The 26,827-nt window shown below is 44.2% G+C and overlaps 1 protein-coding gene across 1 annotated transcript in view; it reads right to left on the bottom strand.

Moving 5' to 3' along the window:
• NPHP4 (nephrocystin 4) overlaps positions 1-26,827 on the bottom strand; it is a 292,383-nt gene that overhangs the window by 147,229 nt on the left and 118,327 nt on the right. The window contains exons 10-11 of the mRNA XM_069742453.1: positions 4,610-4,792; positions 3,546-3,684 (exon numbers count right to left, since the gene is read on the bottom strand). Coding sequence (XP_069598554.1) covers positions 3,546-3,684; positions 4,610-4,792 — 322 coding nt within the window. The remainder of the gene's footprint in view (positions 1-3,545; positions 3,685-4,609; positions 4,793-26,827) is intronic.

Raw genomic sequence — 26,827 nt, 5'->3', positions numbered from 1 at the left:
CTGCTTCCAGCTGCACAGGGAGAACAGGCTGCAGAGGCTTAACCCCGGAGTTTCCAGGAGACAGAGAAGAGACTTCAGGATCTCAAGGCCTGCTGGTGACTGTGCCCACGTGGGAAAAAGGATCCTCCAGTCAGGACCTCCCTGGACTAATAAGTTACAAGAACACTAGTTAACCCTTTTAATTCCGCTTAACTGTTTACTGTTTGATTTGTCTCTATTAACCCCCTGTTTACTCCCTGCGAGGAGAATATTACCCCTGTTAATAAATCCCCTTCAACAGTTGTTCTGTCTGTTCCGTGGTGACATACTCAACCCTGCACTCTATTACACTACTGTGACATCACTATAATCTGCAGTCACCGGAGCTACTGTGACATCACTATAATCTGCAGTCACCTGATCTCCTGTAACATCACTATAATCTGCAGTCACCCGAGCTCCTGTGACATCACTATAATCTGCAGTCACCTGATCTCCTGTGACATCACTATAATCTGCAGTCACCTGATCTCCTGTGACATCACTATAATCTGCAGTCACCTGATCTCCTGTGACATCACTATAATCTGCAGTCACCTGATCTCCTGTGACATCACTGTAATCTGCAGTCACCTGATCTCCTGTGACATCACTATAATCTGCAGTCACCTGCTCTCCTGTGACATCACTATAATCTGCAGTCACCTGCTCTCCTGTGACATCACTATAATCTGCAGTCACCTGCTCTCCTGTGACATCACTATAATCTGCAGTCACCTGCTCTCCTGTGACATCACTATAATCTGCAGTCACCTGAGCTCCTGTGACATCACTATAATCCGCAGTCACCTGATCTCCTGTGACATCACTATAATATTATACGGATAAGTGCAACCGACACTTGATATTTGGTCCCCCAACTCCTCCCCTACTAATAATCTTCACTTATCAGAAATGTAAAGAAGGTTGTCCATTTTCATAAAAAGGCTGGCAATGATTTAAAGATCAAACAAAAAGCATCACTTACTGATGAAGCCTCTGCAACTCCAGCGCCACGCTCCGCTGCTCCTCAACAGTCTTTGATTACCAGGTTGGAACAGAGATGTTCAGTCTACTACACGTGACCGCTGCCACCAATCACTGACCTCAGCATCACTGGTTAGTTAGCGATTGGCTGCGGTAGTCACATGTTGTAGATGGGACATAACCGCTATAATAAAACCTGTCAGGGAACAGCAGAAAAGTGGCGCTTAAGTAGCTGTGGCTTCAAAAGGGAAGCATTGTTTTATTTTAAAGCATTAACTGGGCCTAATTTTTTTATGAAAGCAGACATCCCCTTTAATAAACGATATGATGCAATCCTTTAGAAGCTGCTATGTTTGCATTAAAGCTTGAACAAGAGGGGTGTCTCTCCCCAAGGCCATCACCACTTCTGCTTTAAACTTCTTCTCTGGGTGCAAACATTCACTGTTCTGCACAGCATAGTAGTATTATTAGAGCACTACGTGGTAGTATTAATTGTGAATGCTACTATTTATCTCATAGCCCTTAATATCACTTCTTGTGATCATCGTTTATTCCAGAAATGGAGGCTATCATGTACTCCAGCCATTCCTATGGGACAGTGCTTTACCGTACATGCTGCGCCATAACATGCTGAGCCATAACATGCAACCTCCATTGCCAGTAACTAAACTTCTCCATCAAGTTGACTAGGCTTGATAAGCGAGGGTTCTCACAGCACGATAGGAATTAGGCCATATACCCCCCTTCCCCAATTCAGTCTGGGAATTAGTACAATGGTGGATGGGGATAATTGCTCATCATCACTGTAACTATTGCAAAGGAAGAAATTCCAAATTCTATCACCAATTCAAGCAAAATGAGCTACATATAGATCACCTGCTACATGACAGGGTTAAAAAAAAAACTCTCACAGTGGATGAACTCTGAAAGTCTTCTAGCTTTCAATATCCCCTCCTAAAACTTGCATGACTGCTCGCACAAATCATTTGACATGGAGCTGTACTCTTTTGCATGAACACGCGTGGAGATCTTTTATTTTCGGGTCTTTATGATCAGCAGTGTCCAACTATCCACATCTGTATTAAAAAAAAAATGACTAAAGTTTCGCAGTCAAGTTCCAGCGAAATGCGCCGTAGACGTCTATTCGAAGGGACACACTGCCCTCTGGTGGCAGAACATTACATTACAGATTGGAGGAAATAATTAAAGTTATTTTTAATTGGAAGCAAATAAGTATAAATTGTTCTTTTAATTAAAAAAATAAAATAATAAATAAATTGCTGCGTGACCATAAAATTTTTCTTTCCACAACTTTTCATAGCAGGACAGCAGAGATTAATGACTTTGCGGCTCCTTATTTCAGTTTTCATTAGGTCTTTAGTTTACGAAAAACAGTTTCAATTGTGGTCTAATTTCTTAAAAAGAAACAAAAAGCAGCAAGAACAAGTAAAAAAAAAATAAGTCAACAAGCGAAATGACTGGCAAGTAACTGTGGCACATTTTGACTTTCACAAGTTTCTCCAAGCTAACTGCGCAATAAATTGCCTATACAACGGCTGACATGACATATCAATTAACCAAATGCACAGGAGAATCATGGGTCATTCTGAAATGAAGCAGCGCCATCTGCTCAATAATGTTGCTATCAAACTTCTAAACTCTCTCCATTAACTTCTGGCTGCAAGATAAAAAATAAGGAAAAAAAAGAAGAAAAGAAAAAAAAAAAAGCTGCGGCCGATTAAATTAAAGTAGAAAAAAAAAAACTGATGAGCTGCCAAAGTCAAAAATTACAGCAAATTAAAAGGGGTATTCCAGCTACAGCAAGTAAAAATCGTGCATCGTAAAATAAAAAAACGGAACAATCTACTAATATAAATTCTGTATCAACAAATCACCTGCTATTTTGGAGTTCAAAAGGCAAGTTTTACTACATTTTGGCTGCATTTTTTTGTTGTTGCTTTTTTGGGTGCCGATTACATGTGTGATTTGTCTACAGTACATGTTTAATAAAGTTAGGTCTATTGATTAAAAAAAAAAAGAAGCAAAAGATGCTACAAAATGCTGCATGTGAAGGTGGAGGCTTCTGCTGCAGACAGTTGTCTTACGGCCAGACACAAAACAGTAGAGAGAAAGAGGGGTCATGGCTCTGCTCCTTAGACATAATGAGAAGATTTATTTATATATTTCTCAGTTTTAATTGTAAGAAGACAAAATAAAAAGGCAAAAAAAAAAAAAGAGTGATTAAGTGAGGACGAATGGAGCGGAGGCCGATCATGTAAACGGCCTCTCCATTCATTCTAATAGGAGTGCTGACGATCAGCCGATCGATTCATATTAATGAATGGAGCAGTATTACGTATGATTGAACTCCTATTCATTCAGCTCCAATTCTCAGGATCGGTGGTTAAACCCTTAGCGATTGGACAGCTATCCCCTATCCGGAGGATAGAGGATAACTTTTTAAGCTTGAGACCCCTTTAAAGGAAATATTAATGGCAAGAAACTTGGCTGGAAGTTGACTTCAATTGACCACATCTTACCGTGCGCCGTGGATCCTTTTTTCTTTGACTGACGCAGCTCCTCCGGCAAACTTTCGATAGATTCGGCCCTATCACCCATCTGGTGTCCGGAACGAGCATTAAAGTTAAAATACAAAGTACCGGCTTCGACCTGCTGCACCTGGAAAGAAATGTAAAGTCTCAGATGGGACCACACAACCGGCCAATGTTCCGGAATGGATATGGTATAAGGGTGAACTACTAGATTGGAACAGAAAGCCAAATTAATAGAGTCTCCAACCTCATGCGTCCTGCATTGTGTTAGTGCAGGTGAAGTAGAGTGGAGCCACTATAGATCTATATGCATGGCAGGTATATATATGTATCAGTGGTCTGCCACTGGGCATAAGGATACAATATATAAAAATAGATATAGTGGAAGGAGGAGGGTCCCTTACTCTGGTACAACCAAGATTACATGGACAGTAGTCAGTGGTCTCCATATAGAACATAACTGATCCGGCTACTAGATGAGGTCCCTATAGGATCCCACTATTACGTAACTGTCACTTGCCATAAATATGTTTTTTTTCCTTGGTGTAAATGCCGCTGTTCTCCTGAATCCGGCGTTGTTTTTCTTTCGCTTCTGCGCCTCTGCATTCCTGAGATATGGACCCTTCTTCCCTGAATATAAATTTAGTCTTGTTAGCCAAGTGGGTGTGGTCCTGAACTCTACTCTGTGGGCGTTTCCAGGAAGTTCTCATGCAGTTGGCTAAAAAAGAGTAGGGAAGAAAGGGCCATACTTCCGGAATGGAGAAAGAGTAGGGAAGAAAAGGAAAACATCGCCAGATTCAGGAGAGAAGCGACTTTTATATCAGTTTCAAAAATGAGATATTAATGGCAAAATCATAGGTCCTCTAATTCAAAAAAGAAAAATATAGTATTTGAAAACAGGCTTTCAAAATTACCCCTTTAGGCCTCATTATCCTACAATGTACAGTTATTTATGCATAGGTGAAGTGGATTAATGCAGAAATAAGACAATACGTGAGACATAAGTGATAAAGTGGTTGGGAATTGTGAAAAGTGCATTATGTATTTCTCACCTCGTTGGAGCTCATGCTGTTTGGAGGTATTTTATAGACAAGGCTGTTACAAGGATTGGGGCGAGGTCCTCCTTCTAAGGGTAAGGTCACCTTTGAAGATCCGGAATTCAGGAGAGGATTCCAGGAAGCCCATCGGATCATACGCATATAAGATGCATTAGATAGCATTGTATTAGAAGGCACCTAGGAAAAAAGCAAATAAGAAATGATGACACCGCTGTCACCTCTCACCTAACAAAAATATTCAACCTTTCCCTCACTTCCAGTATCTTTCCCTCCTCATTTAAGCATGCCATCATACATCCATTACTTAAAAAACCATCCCTCGATCAAAACTGTGCCGCTAATTATAGACCTGTCTCTAATCTTCCCTTCATCGCTAAACTCCTCGAACGCCTGGTCCACTCCCGTCTTACCCGCTATCTCTCAGATAACTCTCTTCTCGACCCTCTTCAATCTGGTTTCCGCTCTTTACACTCTACTGAAACTGCCCTCACTAAAGTCTCTAACGATCTAACAGCTAAATCTAATGGTCACTACTCCATGCTAATTCTCTTGGATCTCTCTGCAGCATTCGATACTGTGGATCATCAGCTCCTCCTCACTATGCTCCGCTCCATGGGCCTCAAGGACACCGTTCTCTCCTGGTTCTCCTCCTATCTCTCTGACCGATCCTTCACTGTATGTTTTGCTGGTTCCTCCTCCTCTCACCTTCCCCTTACTGTTGGGGTTCCTCAAGGATCAGTCCTAGGCCCCCTCCTCTTCTCGTTGTATACTGCCCCTATTGGACAAACAATCAGTAGATTTGGTTTCCAGTACCATCTCTATGCTGACGACACCCAATTATACACCTCTTCTCCTGTTGTCACGCCGACCTTTTTAGAAAACACCAGTGATTGTCTTACCGCTGTCTCTAACATCATGTCCTCCCTCTATCTGAAACTAAACCTGTCAAAAACTGAACTCCTCGTGTTCTCTCCCTCTACTAACCTACCTTTGCCTGACATTGCCATCTCCGTATGCGGTTCCACCGTTACTCCAAAGCAACATGCCCGCTGCCTTGGTGTCATCCTTGATTCTGACCTTTCATTCACCCCCCACATCCGATCACTGGCTCGCTCTTCTTATCTGCATCTCAAAAACATTTCTAGAATTGCCCTTTTCTTACTTTCGACTCTGCAAAAACTCTGACTGTTTCACTTATTCATTCTCGTCCGGACTATTGTAACTCTCTACTAATCGGCCTCCCTCTTACCAAACTCTCCCCGCTCCAATCTGTCCTGAATGCTGCTGCCAGGATCATATTCCTCACCAACCGTTACACCGATGCCTCTACCCTGTGCCAGTCATTACACTGGTTACCCACCTACTCCAGAATCCAGTACAAAACTACTACTCTCACCCACAAAGCACTCCATGGCTCAGCACCACCCTACATTTCCTCTCTGGTCTCAGTCTACCACCCTACCCGTGCCCTCCGCTCCGCTAATGACCTCAGGTTAGCATCCTCAATAATCAGAACCTTCCATTCCCGTCTCCAAGACTTTTCACGTGCTGCACCAATTCTTTGGAATGCACTACCTAGGTTAATACGATTAATCCCCAATCCCCACAGTTTTAAGTGTGCCCTAAAAACTCATTTGTTCAGATTGGCCTACCGCCTCAACACATTAACCTAACTATCCCTGTGTGGCCCATTCAAAAAAACAAAAACATAATCAGGTTCCTCGCAACATGTTCTCATACAATTTATGCAGTTATTAGCCCTCTGTGTCTGTACTGATACATACTTAGGCAGGTAACTGGTTCATGCAGCTTTACATGAACACCTGAGCCTTACACTATAGCTGGTCCGAATAACTAACGCAATTGTTACCATCCACCTCTCATGTCTCCCCTTTTCCTCATAGTTTGTAAGCTTGCGAGCAGGGCCCTCATTCCTCTTGGTATCTATTTTGAACTGTGATCTCGGTTATGCTGTAATGTCTATTGTCTGTGCAAGTCCCCTCTATAATTTGTAAAGCGCTGCGGAATATGTTGGCGCTATATAAATAAAATTATTATTATTATTATTATGACGAGCTCACAATGTGCCAATACCCATTCCTGGACTCCAGCATAGCCATGGATGTATACAGAAATCATAGGACCACTAAAATGGACCTCAACCCCCACAGACACCACAGTCACATGTACTACTGCATAGCTTGTGAAAGGCAAGTCCATTATTCCATTTAGGAATGTATCTGTATAGGGAAGCTCGGTTTTCTCAATTTCTAAATATTATAATTCAGTCTGCCTACTGACAAAACATTGGCTCATTGAATATGGATTTATACAGCCACCACTTGGGGGAACCACTGGATATGGATTTATACAGCCACCACTAAGGGGAACCCACTGGATATGGATTTATACAGCCACCACTTGGAGGAACCCACTGTATGTAGATTTATGCAGCCACCACTAAGGGGAACCCACTGGATATGGATTTATACAGCCACCACTTGGGGGAACCACTGGATATGGATTTATACAGCCACCACTTGGGGGAACCACTGGATATGGATTTATACAGCCACCACTTGGGGGAACCACTGGATATGGATTTATACAGCCACCACTTGGGGGAACCACTGGATATGGATTTATACAGCCACCACTTGGGGGAACCACTGGATATGGATTTATACAGCCACCACTTGGGGGAACCACTGGATATGGATTTATACAGCCACCACTTGGGGGAACCACTGGATATGGATTTATACAGCCACCACTTGGGGGAACCACTGGATATGGATTTATACAGCCACCACTTGGGGGAACCACTGGATATGGATTTATACAGCCACCACTTGGGGGAACCACTGGATATGGATTTATACAGCCACCACTTGGGGGAACCACTGGATATGGATTTATACAGCCACCACTTGGGGGAACCACTGGATATGGATTTATACAGCCACCACTTGGGGGAACCACTGGATATGGATTTATACAGCCACCACTTGGGGGAACCACTGGATATGGATTTATACAGCCACCACTTGGGGGAACCACTGGATATGGATTTATACAGCCACCACTTGGGGGAACCACTGGATATGGATTTATACAGCCACCACTTGGGGGAACCACTGGATATGGATTTATACAGCCACCACTTGGGGGAACCACTGGATATGGATTTATACAGCCACCACTTGGGGGAACCACTGGATATGGATTTATACAGCCACCACTTGGGGGAACCACTGGATATGGATTTATACAGCCACCACTTGGGGGAACCACTGGATATGGATTTATACAGCCACCACTTGGGGGAACCACTGGATATGGATTTATACAGCCACCACTTGGGGGAACCACTGGATATGGATTTATACAGCCACCACTTGGGGGAACCACTGGATATGGATTTATACAGCCACCACTTGGGGGAACCACTGGATATGGATTTATACAGCCACCACTTGGGGGAACCACTGGATATGGATTTATACAGCCACCACTTGGGGGAACCACTGGATATGGATTTATACAGCCACCACTTGGGGGAACCACTGGATATGGATTTATACAGCCACCACTTGGGGGAACCACTGGATATGGATTTATACAGCCACCACTTGGGGGAACCACTGGATATGGATTTATACAGCCACCACTTGGGGGAACCACTGGATATGGATTTATACAGCCACCACTTGGGGGAACCACTGGATATGGATTTATACAGCCACCACTTGGGGGAACCACTGGATATGGATTTATACAGCCACCACTTGGGGGAACCACTGGATATGGATTTATACAGCCACCACTTGGGGGAACCACTGGATATGGATTTATACAGCCACCACTTGGGGGAACCACTGGATATGGATTTATACAGCCACCACTTGGGGGAACCACTGGATATGGATTTATACAGCCACCACTTGGGGGAACCACTGGATATGGATTTATACAGCCACCACTTGGGGGAACCACTGGATATGGATTTATACAGCCACCACTTGGGGGAACCACTGGATATGGATTTATACAGCCACCACTTGGGGGAACCACTGGATATGGATTTATACAGCCACCACTTGGGGGAACCACTGGATATGGATTTATACAGCCACCACTTGGGGGAACCACTGGATATGGATTTATACAGCCACCACTTGGGGGAACCACTGGATATGGATTTATACAGCCACCACTTGGGGGAACCACTGGATATGGATTTATACAGCCACCACTTGGGGGAACCACTGGATATGGATTTATACAGCCACCACTTGGGGGAACCACTGGATATGGATTTATACAGCCACCACTTGGGGGAACCACTGGATATGGATTTATACAGCCACCACTTGGGGGAACCACTGGATATGGATTTATACAGCCACCACTTGGGGGAACCACTGGATATGGATTTATACAGCCACCACTTGGGGGAACCACTGGATATGGATTTATACAGCCACCACTTGGGGGAACCACTGGATATGGATTTATACAGCCACCACTTGGGGGAACCACTGGATATGGATTTATACAGCCACCACTTGGGGGAACCACTGGATATGGATTTATACAGCCACCACTTGGGGGAACCACTGGATATGGATTTATACAGCCACCACTTGGGGGAACCACTGGATATGGATTTATACAGCCACCACTTGGGGGAACCACTGGATATGGATTTATACAGCCACCACTTGGGGGAACCACTGGATATGGATTTATACAGCCACCACTTGGGGGAACCACTGGATATGGATTTATACAGCCACCACTTGGGGGAACCACTGGATATGGATTTATACAGCCACCACTTGGGGGAACCACTGGATATGGATTTATACAGCCACCACTTGGGGGAACCACTGGATATGGATTTATACAGCCACCACTTGGGGGAACCACTGGATATGGATTTATACAGCCACCACTTGGGGGAACCACTGGATATGGATTTATACAGCCACCACTTGGGGGAACCACTGGATATGGATTTATACAGCCACCACTTGGGGGAACCACTGGATATGGATTTATACAGCCACCACTTGGGGGAACCACTGGATATGGATTTATACAGCCACCACTTGGGGGAACCACTGGATATGGATTTATACAGCCACCACTTGGGGGAACCACTGGATATGGATTTATACAGCCACCACTTGGGGGAACCACTGGATATGGATTTATACAGCCACCACTTGGGGGAACCACTGGATATGGATTTATACAGCCACCACTTGGGGGAACCACTGGATATGGATTTATACAGCCACCACTTGGGGGAACCACTGGATATGGATTTATACAGCCACCACTTGGGGGAACCACTGGATATGGATTTATACAGCCACCACTTGGGGGAACCACTGGATATGGATTTATACAGCCACCACTTGGGGGAACCACTGGATATGGATTTATACAGCCACCACTTGGGGGAACCACTGGATATGGATTTATACAGCCACCACTTGGGGGAACCACTGGATATGGATTTATACAGCCACCACTTGGGGGAACCACTGGATATGGATTTATACAGCCACCACTTGGGGGAACCACTGGATATGGATTTATACAGCCACCACTTGGGGGAACCACTGGATATGGATTTATACAGCCACCACTTGGGGGAACCACTGGATATGGATTTATACAGCCACCACTTGGGGGAACCACTGGATATGGATTTATACAGCCACCACTTGGGGGAACCACTGGATATGGATTTATACAGCCACCACTTGGGGGAACCACTGGATATGGATTTATACAGCCACCACTTGGGGGAACCACTGGATATGGATTTATACAGCCACCACTTGGGGGAACCACTGGATATGGATTTATACAGCCACCACTTGGGGGAACCACTGGATATGGATTTATACAGCCACCACTTGGGGGAACCACTGGATATGGATTTATACAGCCACCACTTGGGGGAACCACTGGATATGGATTTATACAGCCACCACTTGGGGGAACCACTGGATATGGATTTATACAGCCACCACTTGGGGGAACCACTGGATATGGATTTATACAGCCACCACTTGGGGGAACCACTGGATATGGATTTATACAGCCACCACTTGGGGGAACCACTGGATATGGATTTATACAGCCACCACTTGGGGGAACCACTGGATATGGATTTATACAGCCACCACTTGGGGGAACCACTGGATATGGATTTATACAGCCACCACTTGGGGGAACCACTGGATATGGATTTATACAGCCACCACTTGGGGGAACCACTGGATATGGATTTATACAGCCACCACTTGGGGGAACCACTGGATATGGATTTATACAGCCACCACTTGGGGGAACCACTGGATATGGATTTATACAGCCACCACTTGGGGGAACCACTGGATATGGATTTATACAGCCACCACTTGGGGGAACCACTGGATATGGATTTATACAGCCACCACTTGGGGGAACCACTGGATATGGATTTATACAGCCACCACTTGGGGGAACCACTGGATATGGATTTATACAGCCACCACTTGGGGGAACCACTGGATATGGATTTATACAGCCACCACTTGGGGGAACCACTGGATATGGATTTATACAGCCACCACTTGGGGGAACCACTGGATATGGATTTATACAGCCACCACTTGGGGGAACCACTGGATATGGATTTATACAGCCACCACTTGGGGGAACCACTGGATATGGATTTATACAGCCACCACTTGGGGGAACCACTGGATATGGATTTATACAGCCACCACTTGGGGGAACCACTGGATATGGATTTATACAGCCACCACTTGGGGGAACCACTGGATATGGATTTATACAGCCACCACTTGGGGGAACCACTGGATATGGATTTATACAGCCACCACTTGGGGGAACCACTGGATATGGATTTATACAGCCACCACTTGGGGGAACCACTGGATATGGATTTATACAGCCACCACTTGGGGGAACCACTGGATATGGATTTATACAGCCACCACTTGGGGGAACCACTGGATATGGATTTATACAGCCACCACTTGGGGGAACCACTGGATATGGATTTATACAGCCACCACTTGGGGGAACCACTGGATATGGATTTATACAGCCACCACTTGGGGGAACCACTGGATATGGATTTATACAGCCACCACTTGGGGGAACCACTGGATATGGATTTATACAGCCACCACTTGGGGGAACCACTGGATATGGATTTATACAGCCACCACTTGGGGGAACCACTGGATATGGATTTATACAGCCACCACTTGGGGGAACCACTGGATATGGATTTATACAGCCACCACTTGGGGGAACCACTGGATATGGATTTATACAGCCACCACTTGGGGGAACCACTGGATATGGATTTATACAGCCACCACTTGGGGGAACCACTGGATATGGATTTATACAGCCACCACTTGGGGGAACCACTGGATATGGATTTATACAGCCACCACTTGGGGGAACCACTGGATATGGATTTATACAGCCACCACTTGGGGGAACCACTGGATATGGATTTATACAGCCACCACTTGGGGGAACCACTGGATATGGATTTATACAGCCACCACTTGGGGGAACCACTGGATATGGATTTATACAGCCACCACTTGGGGGAACCACTGGATATGGATTTATACAGCCACCACTTGGGGGAACCACTGGATATGGATTTATACAGCCACCACTTGGGGGAACCACTGGATATGGATTTATACAGCCACCACTTGGGGGAACCACTGGATATGGATTTATACAGCCACCACTTGGGGGAACCACTGGATATGGATTTATACAGCCACCACTTGGGGGAACCACTGGATATGGATTTATACAGCCACCACTTGGGGGAACCACTGGATATGGATTTATACAGCCACCACTTGGGGGAACCACTGGATATGGATTTATACAGCCACCACTTGGGGGAACCACTGGATATGGATTTATACAGCCACCACTTGGGGGAACCACTGGATATGGATTTATACAGCCACCACTTGGGGGAACCACTGGATATGGATTTATACAGCCACCACTTGGGGGAACCACTGGATATGGATTTATACAGCCACCACTTGGGGGAACCACTGGATATGGATTTATACAGCCACCACTTGGGGGAACCACTGGATATGGATTTATACAGCCACCACTTGGGGGAACCACTGGATATGGATTTATACAGCCACCACTTGGGGGAACCACTGGATATGGATTTATACAGCCACCACTTGGGGGAACCACTGGATATGGATTTATACAGCCACCACTTGGGGGAACCACTGGATATGGATTTATACAGCCACCACTTGGGGGAACCACTGGATATGGATTTATACAGCCACCACTTGGGGGAACCACTGGATATGGATTTATACAGCCACCACTTGGGGGAACCACTGGATATGGATTTATACAGCCACCACTTGGGGGAACCACTGGATATGGATTTATACAGCCACCACTTGGGGGAACCACTGGATATGGATTTATACAGCCACCACTTGGGGGAACCACTGGATATGGATTTATACAGCCACCACTTGGGGGAACCACTGGATATGGATTTATACAGCCACCACTTGGGGGAACCACTGGATATGGATTTATACAGCCACCACTTGGGGGAACCACTGGATATGGATTTATACAGCCACCACTTGGGGGAACCACTGGATATGGATTTATACAGCCACCACTTGGGGGAACCACTGGATATGGATTTATACAGCCACCACTTGGGGGAACCACTGGATATGGATTTATACAGCCACCACTTGGGGGAACCACTGGATATGGATTTATACAGCCACCACTTGGGGGAACCACTGGATATGGATTTATACAGCCACCACTTGGGGGAACCACTGGATATGGATTTATACAGCCACCACTTGGGGGAACCACTGGATATGGATTTATACAGCCACCACTTGGGGGAACCACTGGATATGGATTTATACAGCCACCACTTGGGGGAACCACTGGATATGGATTTATACAGCCACCACTTGGGGGAACCACTGGATATGGATTTATACAGCCACCACTTGGGGGAACCACTGGATATGGATTTATACAGCCACCACTTGGGGGAACCACTGGATATGGATTTATACAGCCACCACTTGGGGGAACCACTGGATATGGATTTATACAGCCACCACTTGGGGGAACCACTGGATATGGATTTATACAGCCACCACTTGGGGGAACCACTGGATATGGATTTATACAGCCACCACTTAGGGGAACCACTGGATATGGATTTATACAGCCACCACTTGGAGGAACCCACTGTATGTAGATTTATGCAGCCACCACTAAGGGGAACCCACTGTATGTAGATTTATACAGCCACCACTTGGGGGAACCACTGGATATGGATTTATACAGCCACCACTTGGGGGAACCACTGGATATGGATTTATACAGCCACCACTTGGGGGAACCACTGGATATGGATTTATACAGCCACCACTTGGGGGAACCACTGGATATGGATTTATACAGCCACCACTTGGGGGAACCACTGGATATGGATTTATACAGCCACCACTTGGGGGAACCACTGGATATGGATTTATACAGCCACCACTTGGGGGAACCACTGGATATGGATTTATACAGCCACCACTTGGGGGAACCACTGGATATGGATTTATACAGCCACCACTTGGGGGAACCACTGGATATGGATTTATACAGCCACCACTTGGGGGAACCACTGGATATGGATTTATACAGCCACCACTTGGGGGAACCACTGGATATGGATTTATACAGCCACCACTTGGGGGAACCACTGGATATGGATTTATACAGCCACCACTTGGAGGAACCACTGGATATGGATTTATACAGCCACCACTTGGGGGAACCACTGGATATGGATTTATACAGCCACCACTTGGGGGAACCACTGGATATGGATTTATACAGCCACCACTTGGGGGAACCACTGGATATGGATTTATACAGCCACCACTTAGGAGAACCCACTGGATATGGATTTATACAGCCACCACTTGGGGGAACCACTGGATGTGGATTTATACAGCCACCACTTGGGGAACCACTGGATGTGGATTTATACAGCCACCACTTAGGGGAACCCACTGGATGTGGATTTATACAGCCACCACTTAGGGGAACCCACTGGATGTGGATTTATACAGCCACCACTTGGAGGAACCCACTGTATGTAGATTTATGCAGCCACCACTAAGGGGAACCCACTGTATGTAGATTTATACAGCCACCACTTGGGGGAACCACTGGATATGGATTTATACAGCCACCACTTGGGGGAACCACTGGATATGGATTTATACAGCCACCACTTAGGGGAACCCACTGGATATGGATTTATACAGCCACCACTTGGAGGAACCCACTGTATGTAGATTTATGCAGCCACCACTAAGGGGAGCTTACTGTATACTGATTTACATACCATGAGAGAGAAGCAGGACAAAGGCACAGCTGTATGACCTCAGGTTAATGAAGCTGCACACACACCAGGGATTACGGGTGCCACTTCCAAAGAAAGAGAATCTGTATGTCCATAGAAAAGAAAGCGGATTGGCACATACCATCCCGTGCAACAAAATCCTTTATTGTGGCATCATCATACCAACAGCAGGCAGATGAAACAGTGGAGCAAATACAGACGACGATCATTTCACGCTTACATTCCGCTTCAGCAAACGCAATGTAAGCGTGAAATGATCGTCGTCTGTATTTTCTCCACTGTTTTATCTGCGTGCTGTTGGTATGATGATGTCACAATAAAGAATTTTGTTGCACGGGACGGTATGTGCCAATCCGCTTTCTTTGCTGTATACTGATTTATACAGCCACTACTAGAGGAACTTGCTGTATATAGATTTATACAGCCACCACTAGGTTAACTCACTGCACAAGGATTTACACAGCCACCACTAGGTGGAGCTGCTCTCTGTAAAAAGATTTATACAGTCACCATCAGGGAAAGCACACTGTATATGAATCTATACAACTACCACCAGGGAGAGCTCACAATACATGGATTTGTACAACCACCACTAAGTGGAACTGCTCAATGTATATAGAGGTATACAGCTACCACCAGGGGAAGCACACTGTATGTGGATTTATACAGCTACCAACAGGAGGAGGTCAGCGAATATGGATTTATACAAATGCCACTAGGTGGAGTTCACTGTAGCTCTGGCTGTCTGCTACCAAACCAAAATGGGTCTCATTGTATATAGATTTATACAGCCACCACTAGGGGGAACTTAGTGTATATAGATTTATACAGCCACCACTAGGGGGAGCTTACAGTATATAGATTTATACAGCCACCACTAGGGGGAGCTTACTGCATATAGATTTATACAGCCACCACTAGGGGGAGCTTACTGCATATAGATTTATACAGCCACCACTAGGGGGAGCTTACTGCATATAGATTTATACAGCCACCACTAGGGGGAGCTTACTGCATATAGATTTATACAGCCACCACTAGGGGGAGCTTACTGCATATAGATTTATACAGCCACCACTAGGGGGAGCTTACTGCATATAGATTTATACAGCCACCACTAGGGGGAGCTTACTGCATATAGATTTATACAGCCACCACTAGGGGGAGCTTACTGCATATAGATTTATACAGCCACCACTAGGGGGAGCTTACAGTATATAGATTTATACAGCCACCACTAGGGGATGCTTAGTGTATATAGATTTATACAGCCACCACTAGGAGGAGCTTACCTTATATAGATTTATACAGCCACCACTGGGGGGAGCTTACAGTATATAGATTTATACAGCCACCACTAGGGGGAGCTTACAGTATATAGATTTATACAGCCACCACTAGGGGGAGCTTACTGCATATAGATTTATACAGCCACCACTAGGGGGAGCTTACAGTATATAGATTTATACAGCCACCACTGGGGGGAGCTTACTGCATATAGATTTATACAGCCACCACTAGGGGGAGCTTACTGCATATAGATTTATACAGCCACCACTAGGGGGAGCTTACAGTATATAGATTTATACAGCCACCACTAGGGGGAGCTTACCTTATATAGATTTATACAGCCACCACTAGGAGGAGCTTACCTTATATAGATTTATACAGCCACCACTGGGGGGAGCTTACAGTATATAGATTTATACAGCCACCACTAGGGGGAGCTTACAGTATATAGATTTATACAGCCACCACTAGGGGGAGCTTACTGCATATAGATTCATACAGCCACCACTAGGGGGAGCTTACTGCATATAGATTTATACAGCCACCACTAGGGGGAGCTTACTGCATATAGATTTATACAGCCACCACTAGGGGGAGCTTACTGCATATAGATTTATACAGCCACCACTAGGGGGAGCTTACAGTATATAGATTTATACAGCCACCACTAGGGGATGCTTAGTGTATATAGATTTATACAGCCACCACTAGGGGGAGCTTACAGTATATAGATTTATACAGCCACCACTAGGGGGAGCTTACTGCATATAGATTTATACAGCCACCACTAGGGGGAGCTTACTGCATATAGATTTATACAGCCAACACTAGGGGGAGCTTACAGTATATAGATTTATACAGCCACCACTAGGGGGAGCTTACAGTATATAGATTTATACAGCCACCACTAGGGGGAGCTTACTGCATATAGATTTATACAGCCACCACTAGGGGGAGCTTACTGCATATAGATTTATACAGCCACCACTAGGAGGAGCTTACTGCATATAGATTTATACAGCCACCACTAGGGGGAGCTTACTGCATATAGATTTATACAGCCACCACTAGGGGGAGCTTACTGCATATAGATTTATACAGCCACCACTAGGGGATGCTTAGTGTATATAGATTTATACAGCCACCACTAGGGGGAGCTTACCTTATATAGATTTATACAGCCACCACTAGGGGGAGCTTACTGCATATAGATTTATACAGCCACCACTAGGGGGAGCTTACTGCATATAGATTTATACAGCCACCACTAGGAGGAGCTTACTGCATATAGATTTATACAGCCACCACTGGGGGAGCTTACAGTATATAGATTTATACAGCCACCACTGGGGGGAGATTACTGCATATAGATTTATACAGCCACCACTAGGAGGAGCTTACCTTATATAGATTTATACAGCCACCACTAGGAGGAGCTTACAGTATATAGATTTATACAGCCACCACTGGGGGGAGCTTACTGCATATAGATTTATACAGCCACCACTGGGGGGAGCTTACTGCATATAGATTTATACAGCCACCACTAGGAGGAGCTTACCTTATATAGATTTATACAGCCACCACTAGGAGGAGCTTACCTTATATAGATTTATACAGCCACCACTAGGGGGAGCTTACTGCATATAGATTTATACAGCCAACCCTAGGAGGAGCTTACCGCATATAGATTTATACAGCCACCACTAGGGGGAGCTTACCGCATATAGATTTATACAGCCACCACTAGGGGGAGCTTACTGTATATAGATTTATACAGCCACCACTAGGGGGAGCTTACTGCATATCGATTTATACAGCCACCAGTAGGGGGAGATTACCGTATATAGATTTGTACAACCACCGCTAGGGGAAGCTTACCTTATATAGATTTATACAACCACCACTAGGGGGTGCTTAGTGTATATAGATTTATACAGCCACCACTAGGGGGAGCTTACTGTATACAGATTAATACAGCCACCACTAGGGGAGCTTACAGTATATACATTTATACAGCCACCACTAGGAGGAGCTTACCTTATATAGATTTATACAGCCACCACTAGGAGGAGCTTACCTTATATAGATTTATACAGCCACCACTAGGAGGAGCTTACCTTATATAGATTTATACAGCCACCACTAGGAGGAGCTTACCTTATATAGATTTATACAGCCACCACTAGGAGGAGCTTACCTTATATAGATTTATACAGCCACCACTAGGGGGTGCTTAGTGTATATAGATTTATACAGCCACGACGAGGGGGAGCTTACAGTATATAGATTTATACAGCCACCAGTAGGAGGAGCTTACCTTATATAGATTTATACAGCCACCACTAGGGGGTGCTTAGTGTATATAGATTTATACAGCCACGACGAGGGGGAGCTTACTGTATATAGATTTATACAGCCACCACTAGGAGGAGCTTACCTTGTACAGATTTATACAGCCACCACTAGGGGGAGCTTACTGCATATCGATTTATACAGCCACCAGTAGGGGGAGCTTACCATAGATAGATTTCTGTATATGGACATATACAGTTAGTATTGACATTAATCAAGAAATCTGCATGCAATGATCTCCTTCTAGTGGTAGTTGCAGGTTGCCACCGCTTCCACCACAGACTTAGCATATTTTCCATTTAAAGGGGCTATCTCACTATCAACATTTATCACCTATCCTAAGGATAAGTGAAAAATATGGTAGATGGGAGTCCAATTGGTGAAACCCCCACTGATTGCGATATATAAGGAGTTATACATATGACTTCTCCCATAAGTTCACAGAACTAAATGAAGCGGTCACACACGCGAATGTCTACTTTATTCACATGGGACTTTGGCGCCCTTGCCGTTAGAATCAGTGGTTGGGCGATGAATGTTGTTTGGGGTGTAACCCCTTTGAGAATAGGCTTCAATATTACCCCATAGGGCAAGAGTAGTTGTCCTGGTGCCTGGGGGGTACCCATGAGCAATTCTTCACTTTAGGAAGACACCAGCATTATGTATATACCCCTGGGTATGAGGGGTACAGTTACAAATCATGCACTGTGGCCCCCAAGTTACAATTCACAAGACTTAACGTAGATCACTCGCTATTTACTTGCTCAGGACACATTCCTTCTTCTTTGGGGGCCAAATACAAGCATTTCTCATAGGAATAGGCCTAATGTCACACTACAGACGTTATGGGAGACCTGCCGAGGTCTGAACAGTCGCGCTTTATTTCCCATTGTTATTTAGACAGATCACACTTATAACATTTCTGGAGCAGACTTCAATTATGAAGACAGAATAATATTTTGGACAAGTCCTTATGCTGAACACATAGCGGGGGTGCCATGAGCGTCGCCACAAATGGCAGTAAAGCAGCGGTAATGCTCATTATAGGTAATATTCATGTATTATGTTAACGTCTCCTTCTTGAAATGAATTTGCCAGTGTTTCTCATCTAGTGCGATTTATGCCATATATTTGTACATTACCCCGTCACATCCACAGAGAACAATGCATATCGAGCTGGATCCCGCTCCGTCATCCCAATTCCGTAAATCCAAGGTCGTAACATATAGGAAGAGAGGGAGCAGGCGCAGGGGTGGGCCGCTCTCTGGCCTCTTAACAGGGAGATTTAATTCCATATTGCTTGACTGGACAACCTCATTATCAGACGGATGAACATAAGGAGTGTTAGACCAGGAATTAACAGCAGAGAACGAATGCACGGAACCTGGGACGGAGGCTTCGGAGGAGGTCTCCGAAAGGTACTGGGGAGCGGGCCGGGAAGGAGATGTACGGAGAGGCACCTGCGGGAGAGGAGGACCGGACCTAAGCTGGGGCGCCGGCACTACACTCTCTTTTTAAATCATAATGACAACCCAAAACATCCAAGTGATCCTGATCAAAAGTTCACATACCTTGGTAATTTTGCCCTGATAACATGCATAGAAGTGGACACAAATGGGATTGAATGGCTACTGAAGGTAACATCCTCACCTGTGACCTGTTTTGCTTGTAATCAGTGTGTGTGCATAAAAGCTGAGTGAGTTTCTGGGATTCAGACAGACTCTTGCATCTTTCATCCAGCCACTGACATTTCTGGATTGTGAGTTATGGGAAAAGCAAAAGAATTGTCAATGGATCTATCAGAAAAGGTAGTTGAATTGCATAAAACAAGAAAGGGATACAAAAAGATAGTCACGGAATTGATAATGTGAGTCTGCTGCGTTCAAACTCTGATTAAAAAAATGGAAAATCAGGGGCTCTGTAAAAACAAAACCACAATCAGGTAGATCAACAAAAATTTCATCCACAACTACCAGGAAAATTGTTCTGGATGCAAAGAAAAACCCACAAATAACATCAGCAGAAACACTGGGCTCTGAGAACTAGCAGTGGGACTGTTTCAAGAAGCACAATAAGGAGGCACTTGAAGAAAAACGGGCTGCATGATCCAGTTACCAGAAGAAAGCCATTACTGCGCAAATGCCACAAAGTATCTCGCCTACAATACGCAAAACAGCACAGAGACAAGCCTCAAAACTTCTGGAACAAGGTAATTTGGAGTGATGAGACCAAAATTGAACTTTTTGGTCACAACCATAAACGTTACATTTGGAGAGAGGTCAATGATGAAAGGAACACCGTTCCTACTGTAAAGCATGGAGGTGGATCACTGATGTTTTGGGGATGTGTGAGCTACAAGGCACAGGAAACTTAGTCAAAGTTGAATGGAAGATGAATGCAGCACGTTATCAGCAAACACTGGAGGCAAATTTGCACTCATCAGCCAGGAAGCTGCACATGGGACGTACTTGAACATTCCAACATGACAACGATCCAAAACACAAGGCCAAGTCGACCTGTCATTGGCTACAGCAGAAAAAAGTGAAGGTTCTGGAATGGCCATCTCAGTCTCCTGACCTCAATATCATTGAACCACTCTGGGGAGACCTCAAGCACGCAGTTCATGCTAGACAGCCCAGGAATTTACAGGAACTGGAGGCTTTTTAACAAGAAGAGTGGGCAGATTTACCATCTGATAAAAGAAAAGAACCTCATCCACAACTACCACAAAAGACTTCAAGCTGTCATTGATGTAAGAGGGGGCAATACAGGGTATTAAGAAATGGGGTATGTGAACTTTTGATCAGGGTCATTTGGATGTTTTGGGTTGTCATTATGGTTTAAAAAGAGAAAACACAGTAGTTTGACAATAAACGGCTTCACCCAACCACTAACCATGAGTGGAGAAACAGTTTTGGTGTTATCATTCATATTCTCTGAAAAATAGCCAAGAAAGCAAAAATTCTGCCGGGGTATGTAAACTTTTGAGCACAACTGTATATATAATCATTATAGGAGCAGTTGATAACTAATTGTGTATACTGTGGCTCGCAAGCACCAGTTAGAGGGAGAATGATGCCGTACCACCAACTCACCGATGTAGCGGATGGAGGCTCCAGCTACACCAACTAGAACTTCTTCAGGAGAACTTAATCTATCTGGATAATGAAAAATTATATTAAAAAATGGAGTTAAATTTAGTGGTCCGGGCAAAACATGTAAAGAAAAAATCTGTAATTCAATGTGCTGTCTACAGAGCGAAGATAAGATGGCTATAAGCCACACAAGGGCTCCATGCAGTGAATCATCCGAAGCCGCGGGGGAGAGATGTATAATTATATGAGGGCACAGGTGTCTTCTCAGGAGTGGGCTGTATCAGCTGCACCACCAGGACCGGCCCATGTGTTACGTGGTAGATTAGCTGCTAATTATGAGTCATGTAACATTTCGTCGTATATCTTTCTTGAAAGGTAACTTGCAAGTCATATACCACCCACAGATATTCTAGCTAATGCATATTGCTATCGTTATACTGTGTTTGCAAATAATAAAACATAGTAACATAGTAACATAGTTAGTAAAGCCGAAAAAAGACATTTGTCCATCCAGTTCAGCCTATATTCCATCATAATAAATCCCCAGATCTACGTCCTTCTACAGAACCTAATAATTGTATGATACAATATTGTTCTGCTCCAGGAAGACATCCAGGCCTCTCTTGAACCCCTCGACTGAGTTCGCCATCACCACCTCCTCAGGCAAGCAATTCCAGATTCTCACTGCCCTAACAGTAAAGAATCCTCTTCTATGTTGGTGGAAAAACCTTCTCTCCTCCAGACGCAAAGAATGCCCCCTTGTGCCCGTCACCTTCCTTGGTATAAACAGATCCTCAGCGAGATATTTGTATTGTCCCCTTATATACTTATACATGGTTATTAGATCGCCCCTCAGTCGTCTTTTTTCTAGACTAAATAATCCTAATTTCGCTAATCTATCTGGGTATTGTAGTTCTCCCATCCCCTTTATTAATTTTGTTGCCCTCCTTTGTACTCTCTCTAGTTCCATTATATCCTTCCTGAGCACCGGTGCCCAAAACTGGACACAGTACTCCATGTGCGGTCTAACTAGGGATTTGTACAGAGGCAGTATAATGCTCTCATCATGTGTATCCAGACCTCTTTTAATGCACCCCATGATCCTGTTTGCCTTGGCAGCTGCTGCCTGGCACTGGCTGCTCCAGGTAAGTTTATCATTAACTAGGATCCCCAAGTCCTTCTCCCTGTCAGATTTACCCAGTGGTTTCCCGTTCAGTGTGTAATGGTGATATTGATTCCCTCTTCCCATGCGTATAACCTTACATTTATCATTGTTAAACCTCATCTGCCACCTTTCAGCCCAAGTTTCCAACTTATCCAGATCCATCTGTAGCAGAATACTATCTTCTCTTGTATTAACTGCTTTACATAGTTTTGTATCATCTGCAAATATCGATATTTTACTGTGTAAACCTTCTACCAGATCATTAATGAATATGTTGAAGAGAACAGGTCCCAATACTGACCCCTGCGGTACCCCACTGGTCACAGCAACCCAGTTAGAGACTATACCATTTATAACCACCCTCTGCTTTCTATCACTAAGCCAGTTACTAACCCATTTACACACATTTTCCCCCAGACCAAGCATTCTCATTTTGTGTACCAACCTCTTGTGCGGCACGGTATCAAACGCTTTGGAAAAATCGAGATATACCACGTCCAATGACTCACCGTGGTCCAGTCTATAGCTTACCTCTTCATAAAAACTGATTAGATTGGTTTGACAGGAGCGATTTCTCATAAACCCATGCTGATATGGAGTTAAACAGTTATTCTCATTGAGATAATCCAGAATAACATCCCTCAGAAACCCTTCAAATATTTTACCAACAATAGAGGTTAGACTTACTGGCCTATAATTTCCAGGTTCACTTTTAGAGCCCTTTTTGAATATTGGCACCACATTTGCTATGCGCCAGTCCTGCGGAACAGACCCTGTCGCTATAGAGTCACTAAAAATAAGAAATAATGGTTTATCTATTACATTACTTAGTTCTCTTAGTACTCGTGGGTGTATGCCATCCGGACCCGGAGATTTATCTATTTTAATCTTATTTAGCCGGTTTCGCACCTCTTCTTGGGTTAGATTGGTGACTCTTAATATAGGGTTTTCATTGTTTCTTGGGATTTCACCTAGCATTTCATTTTCCACCGTGAATACCGTGGAGAAGAAGGTGTTTAATATGTTAGCTTTTTCCTCGTCATCTACAACCATTCTTTCCTCACTATTTTTTAAGGGGCCTACATTTTCAGTTTTTATTCTTTTACTATTGATATAGTTGAAGAACAGTTTGGGATTAGTTTTACTCTCCTTAGCAATGTGCTTCTCTGTTTCCTTTTTGGCAGCTTTAATTAGTTTTTTAGATAAAGTATTTTTCTCCCTATAGTTTTTTAGAGCTTCAATGGTGCCATCCTGCTTTAGTAGTGCAAATGCTTTCTTTTTACTGTTAATTGCCTGTCTTACTTCTTTGTTTAGCCACATTGGGTTTTTCCTATTTCTAGTCCTTTTATTCCCACAAGGTATAAACCGCTTACACTGCCTATTTAGGATGTTCTTAAACATTTCCCATTTATTATCTGTATTCTCATTTCTGAGGATATTGTCCCATATTAAACCATATTAAAGAATGTACCGGTACTGTACCCAAAACATAAGAGGCAAAACAAGCACTGAAAAGTTATTTATTCCATAACAACAAGCTACAATTAATATTAAAATAGTCCTGAAAGGGTTATCGACATTTGGTATTCCGTTAGAGATGTCCCCGGATAACAGATGTCAGAAGGTAATGCCAAAGACTCCAACACTGACTATTGAGGGATACTGGCACCAGAGTCACAAGGAAAATGAGACGATACATTGTAGTCACCGAAATCAATAGGTTATCAGTGTACTTCATTGCCCTCCATTATAAAAGATTCCTATACCCAAGGATATCTACATAGAGAAAAACATCCGTACGGGACATTGTAACTGGCATAATAAGCTGACATTTTCTGTTGTCCTGAAAGCCATTTGTCAGCTTTGCTGCGCAGACTGTGACATCGTTTGCAAAGTCATCTCGTTATCGTTTCCGTTTTTCCCTCCCCTTCTTCTGAGAGCCATAACTTTTCTATATTTACGTTATTATAGCCGTATGAGAGCTTGTTTATTCCGAGACGCGTTGTAGTTTTGAATGACACAATTGATTTTGCGATATAGTGATGAAGAAAATTCCAAGTGCGGTGAAATTGGAAAGAAAAGTGCAACGTCACAACGGTTTTCTTCTTTTTTTATTTTACCATGTTCACCATATGGAACATGTAGTAATCGTGGATCGGGGATTGCAATTCTCCCCAGTAAACGAGGAATTCCCAGTAAGTGCGGATCATAAGCTTGCATTGATTATGTCCCTGCACCTTTGTACACACTGCCCACCGCTACTACCGATGGGATGGTTTAGTGAGGTCCTTGGATCGGCACCGCCGGGGTCCGCCAAGCCCCTGGTGAATAGCAGAGAAGACATCGAACTTGACTATCTAGAGGAAGCAAAAGTCGTAAGAAGGATCTTTTGGCAGACCCCGGCGGGGCTTTAAAGGGTGAATGATTTAATAACAGCAATATTATGCAAAAGGCTCACACAGATAGAGCAGGATAGTAGCACTATACCAACAGATTATATTAAGTCCAAAGAAAATAGTAGACAGCACCGCCAATAAGTCTGAGTCATATGTTGCACATACCTGTTTACGGATATAGGCTTGCTTTCGTATCCCGGGTGCTTGAACCGAATGTAACAAAAATGTAGTCCATACTCCAAGAAAATAGGTTACAGCACTCACCGATCCTTTTGAGACAAATTGGTACTATATTCAGACATGGTTAAAATCTTCACGGCTCGGGGGTGTGCAGGAGAAGGACACGTGGAAGCGCCATACCAGGCGTGAAACGGCCGTCGTCTTTACCTGCACACTCCTTCTCCTGCACACCCCCATGAGCCGTGAAGATTTTAACCATGTCTGAATAAAGTACCAATTCGTCTTAAGAGGATCGGTGAGTGCTGTAACCTATTTTCTTGGAGTATGGATTTTATTATATTATTTCATGGGACAGCTTGTATAACTGTGGTGTGCCCTCTAAATCAGGGGTCCCCAACTCCAGTCCTCAAGGCCCACCAACATGTCATGTTTTCAGGATTTCCTTAGTCTTGCCCAGGTAATTGCATCACCTGTGCAATGCAAAGGAAATCCTGAAAACATGACATGTTGGTGGGCCTTGAGGACTGGAGTTGGGGACCCCTGCTCTAAATAACTGAACACACAGCCATTAAAATCACCTGGCGCGACGTCTCAAGTTCCCCGCACCACAACAATGACCTCACGCCAGGCTTTACCGATCAAAAGATATGCCGCGGATGCCGGTAGGTAGGAGGCAGTTCTCAGGGCATCCATGTGGAGACCACAGATTGACACTGCCAATGAACCAGGTCCAGAAAATCAATTCTCACCAACTTTAAGTGCAACCCAATAAAATGGGTTTTACAAACCCTTTATACACTCTGTATCCTTCCAAAGTCCTCACCTATCAGACATTTATCACATATTCTTCAGCCATGCCATAAATGTCTACCATCGGCAGGCTCGGACTGGCCCACTGGGGAGCAGGAGAATTCTCCGGTGGGCCCCTGGGAAGGAGTGCTGATGAGCAGGACTATTGCACTTGGTTCACTATTTGCAGAAAAAGGTATCATCTAATTACTCAATCAACAAGCTAGCCAAATTACATAATGTACAAGTACATTTGTATACTAGGGTCAGGTCATTTTTGCATGTGACTGAATAGTGGGGCCCCAAGAATAAATGTTATAGGTGGGCCTTTGCCAACATCGCAGTACCCTTTAAGTATATAAACATACAATGATATATACGGTGCTATGTAGCTCAATTATTTTATGTATCCACAATAATAAGATT

This window comes from Ranitomeya imitator, chromosome 10 (genome assembly GCF_032444005.1).
Source record: "Ranitomeya imitator isolate aRanImi1 chromosome 10, aRanImi1.pri, whole genome shotgun sequence".
NCBI classification, from domain to species: domain Eukaryota; kingdom Metazoa; phylum Chordata; class Amphibia; order Anura; family Dendrobatidae; genus Ranitomeya; species Ranitomeya imitator.
Note: the sequence above shows the minus strand (reverse complement) of the source record. Positions and strands in the feature narration are given on the sequence as shown.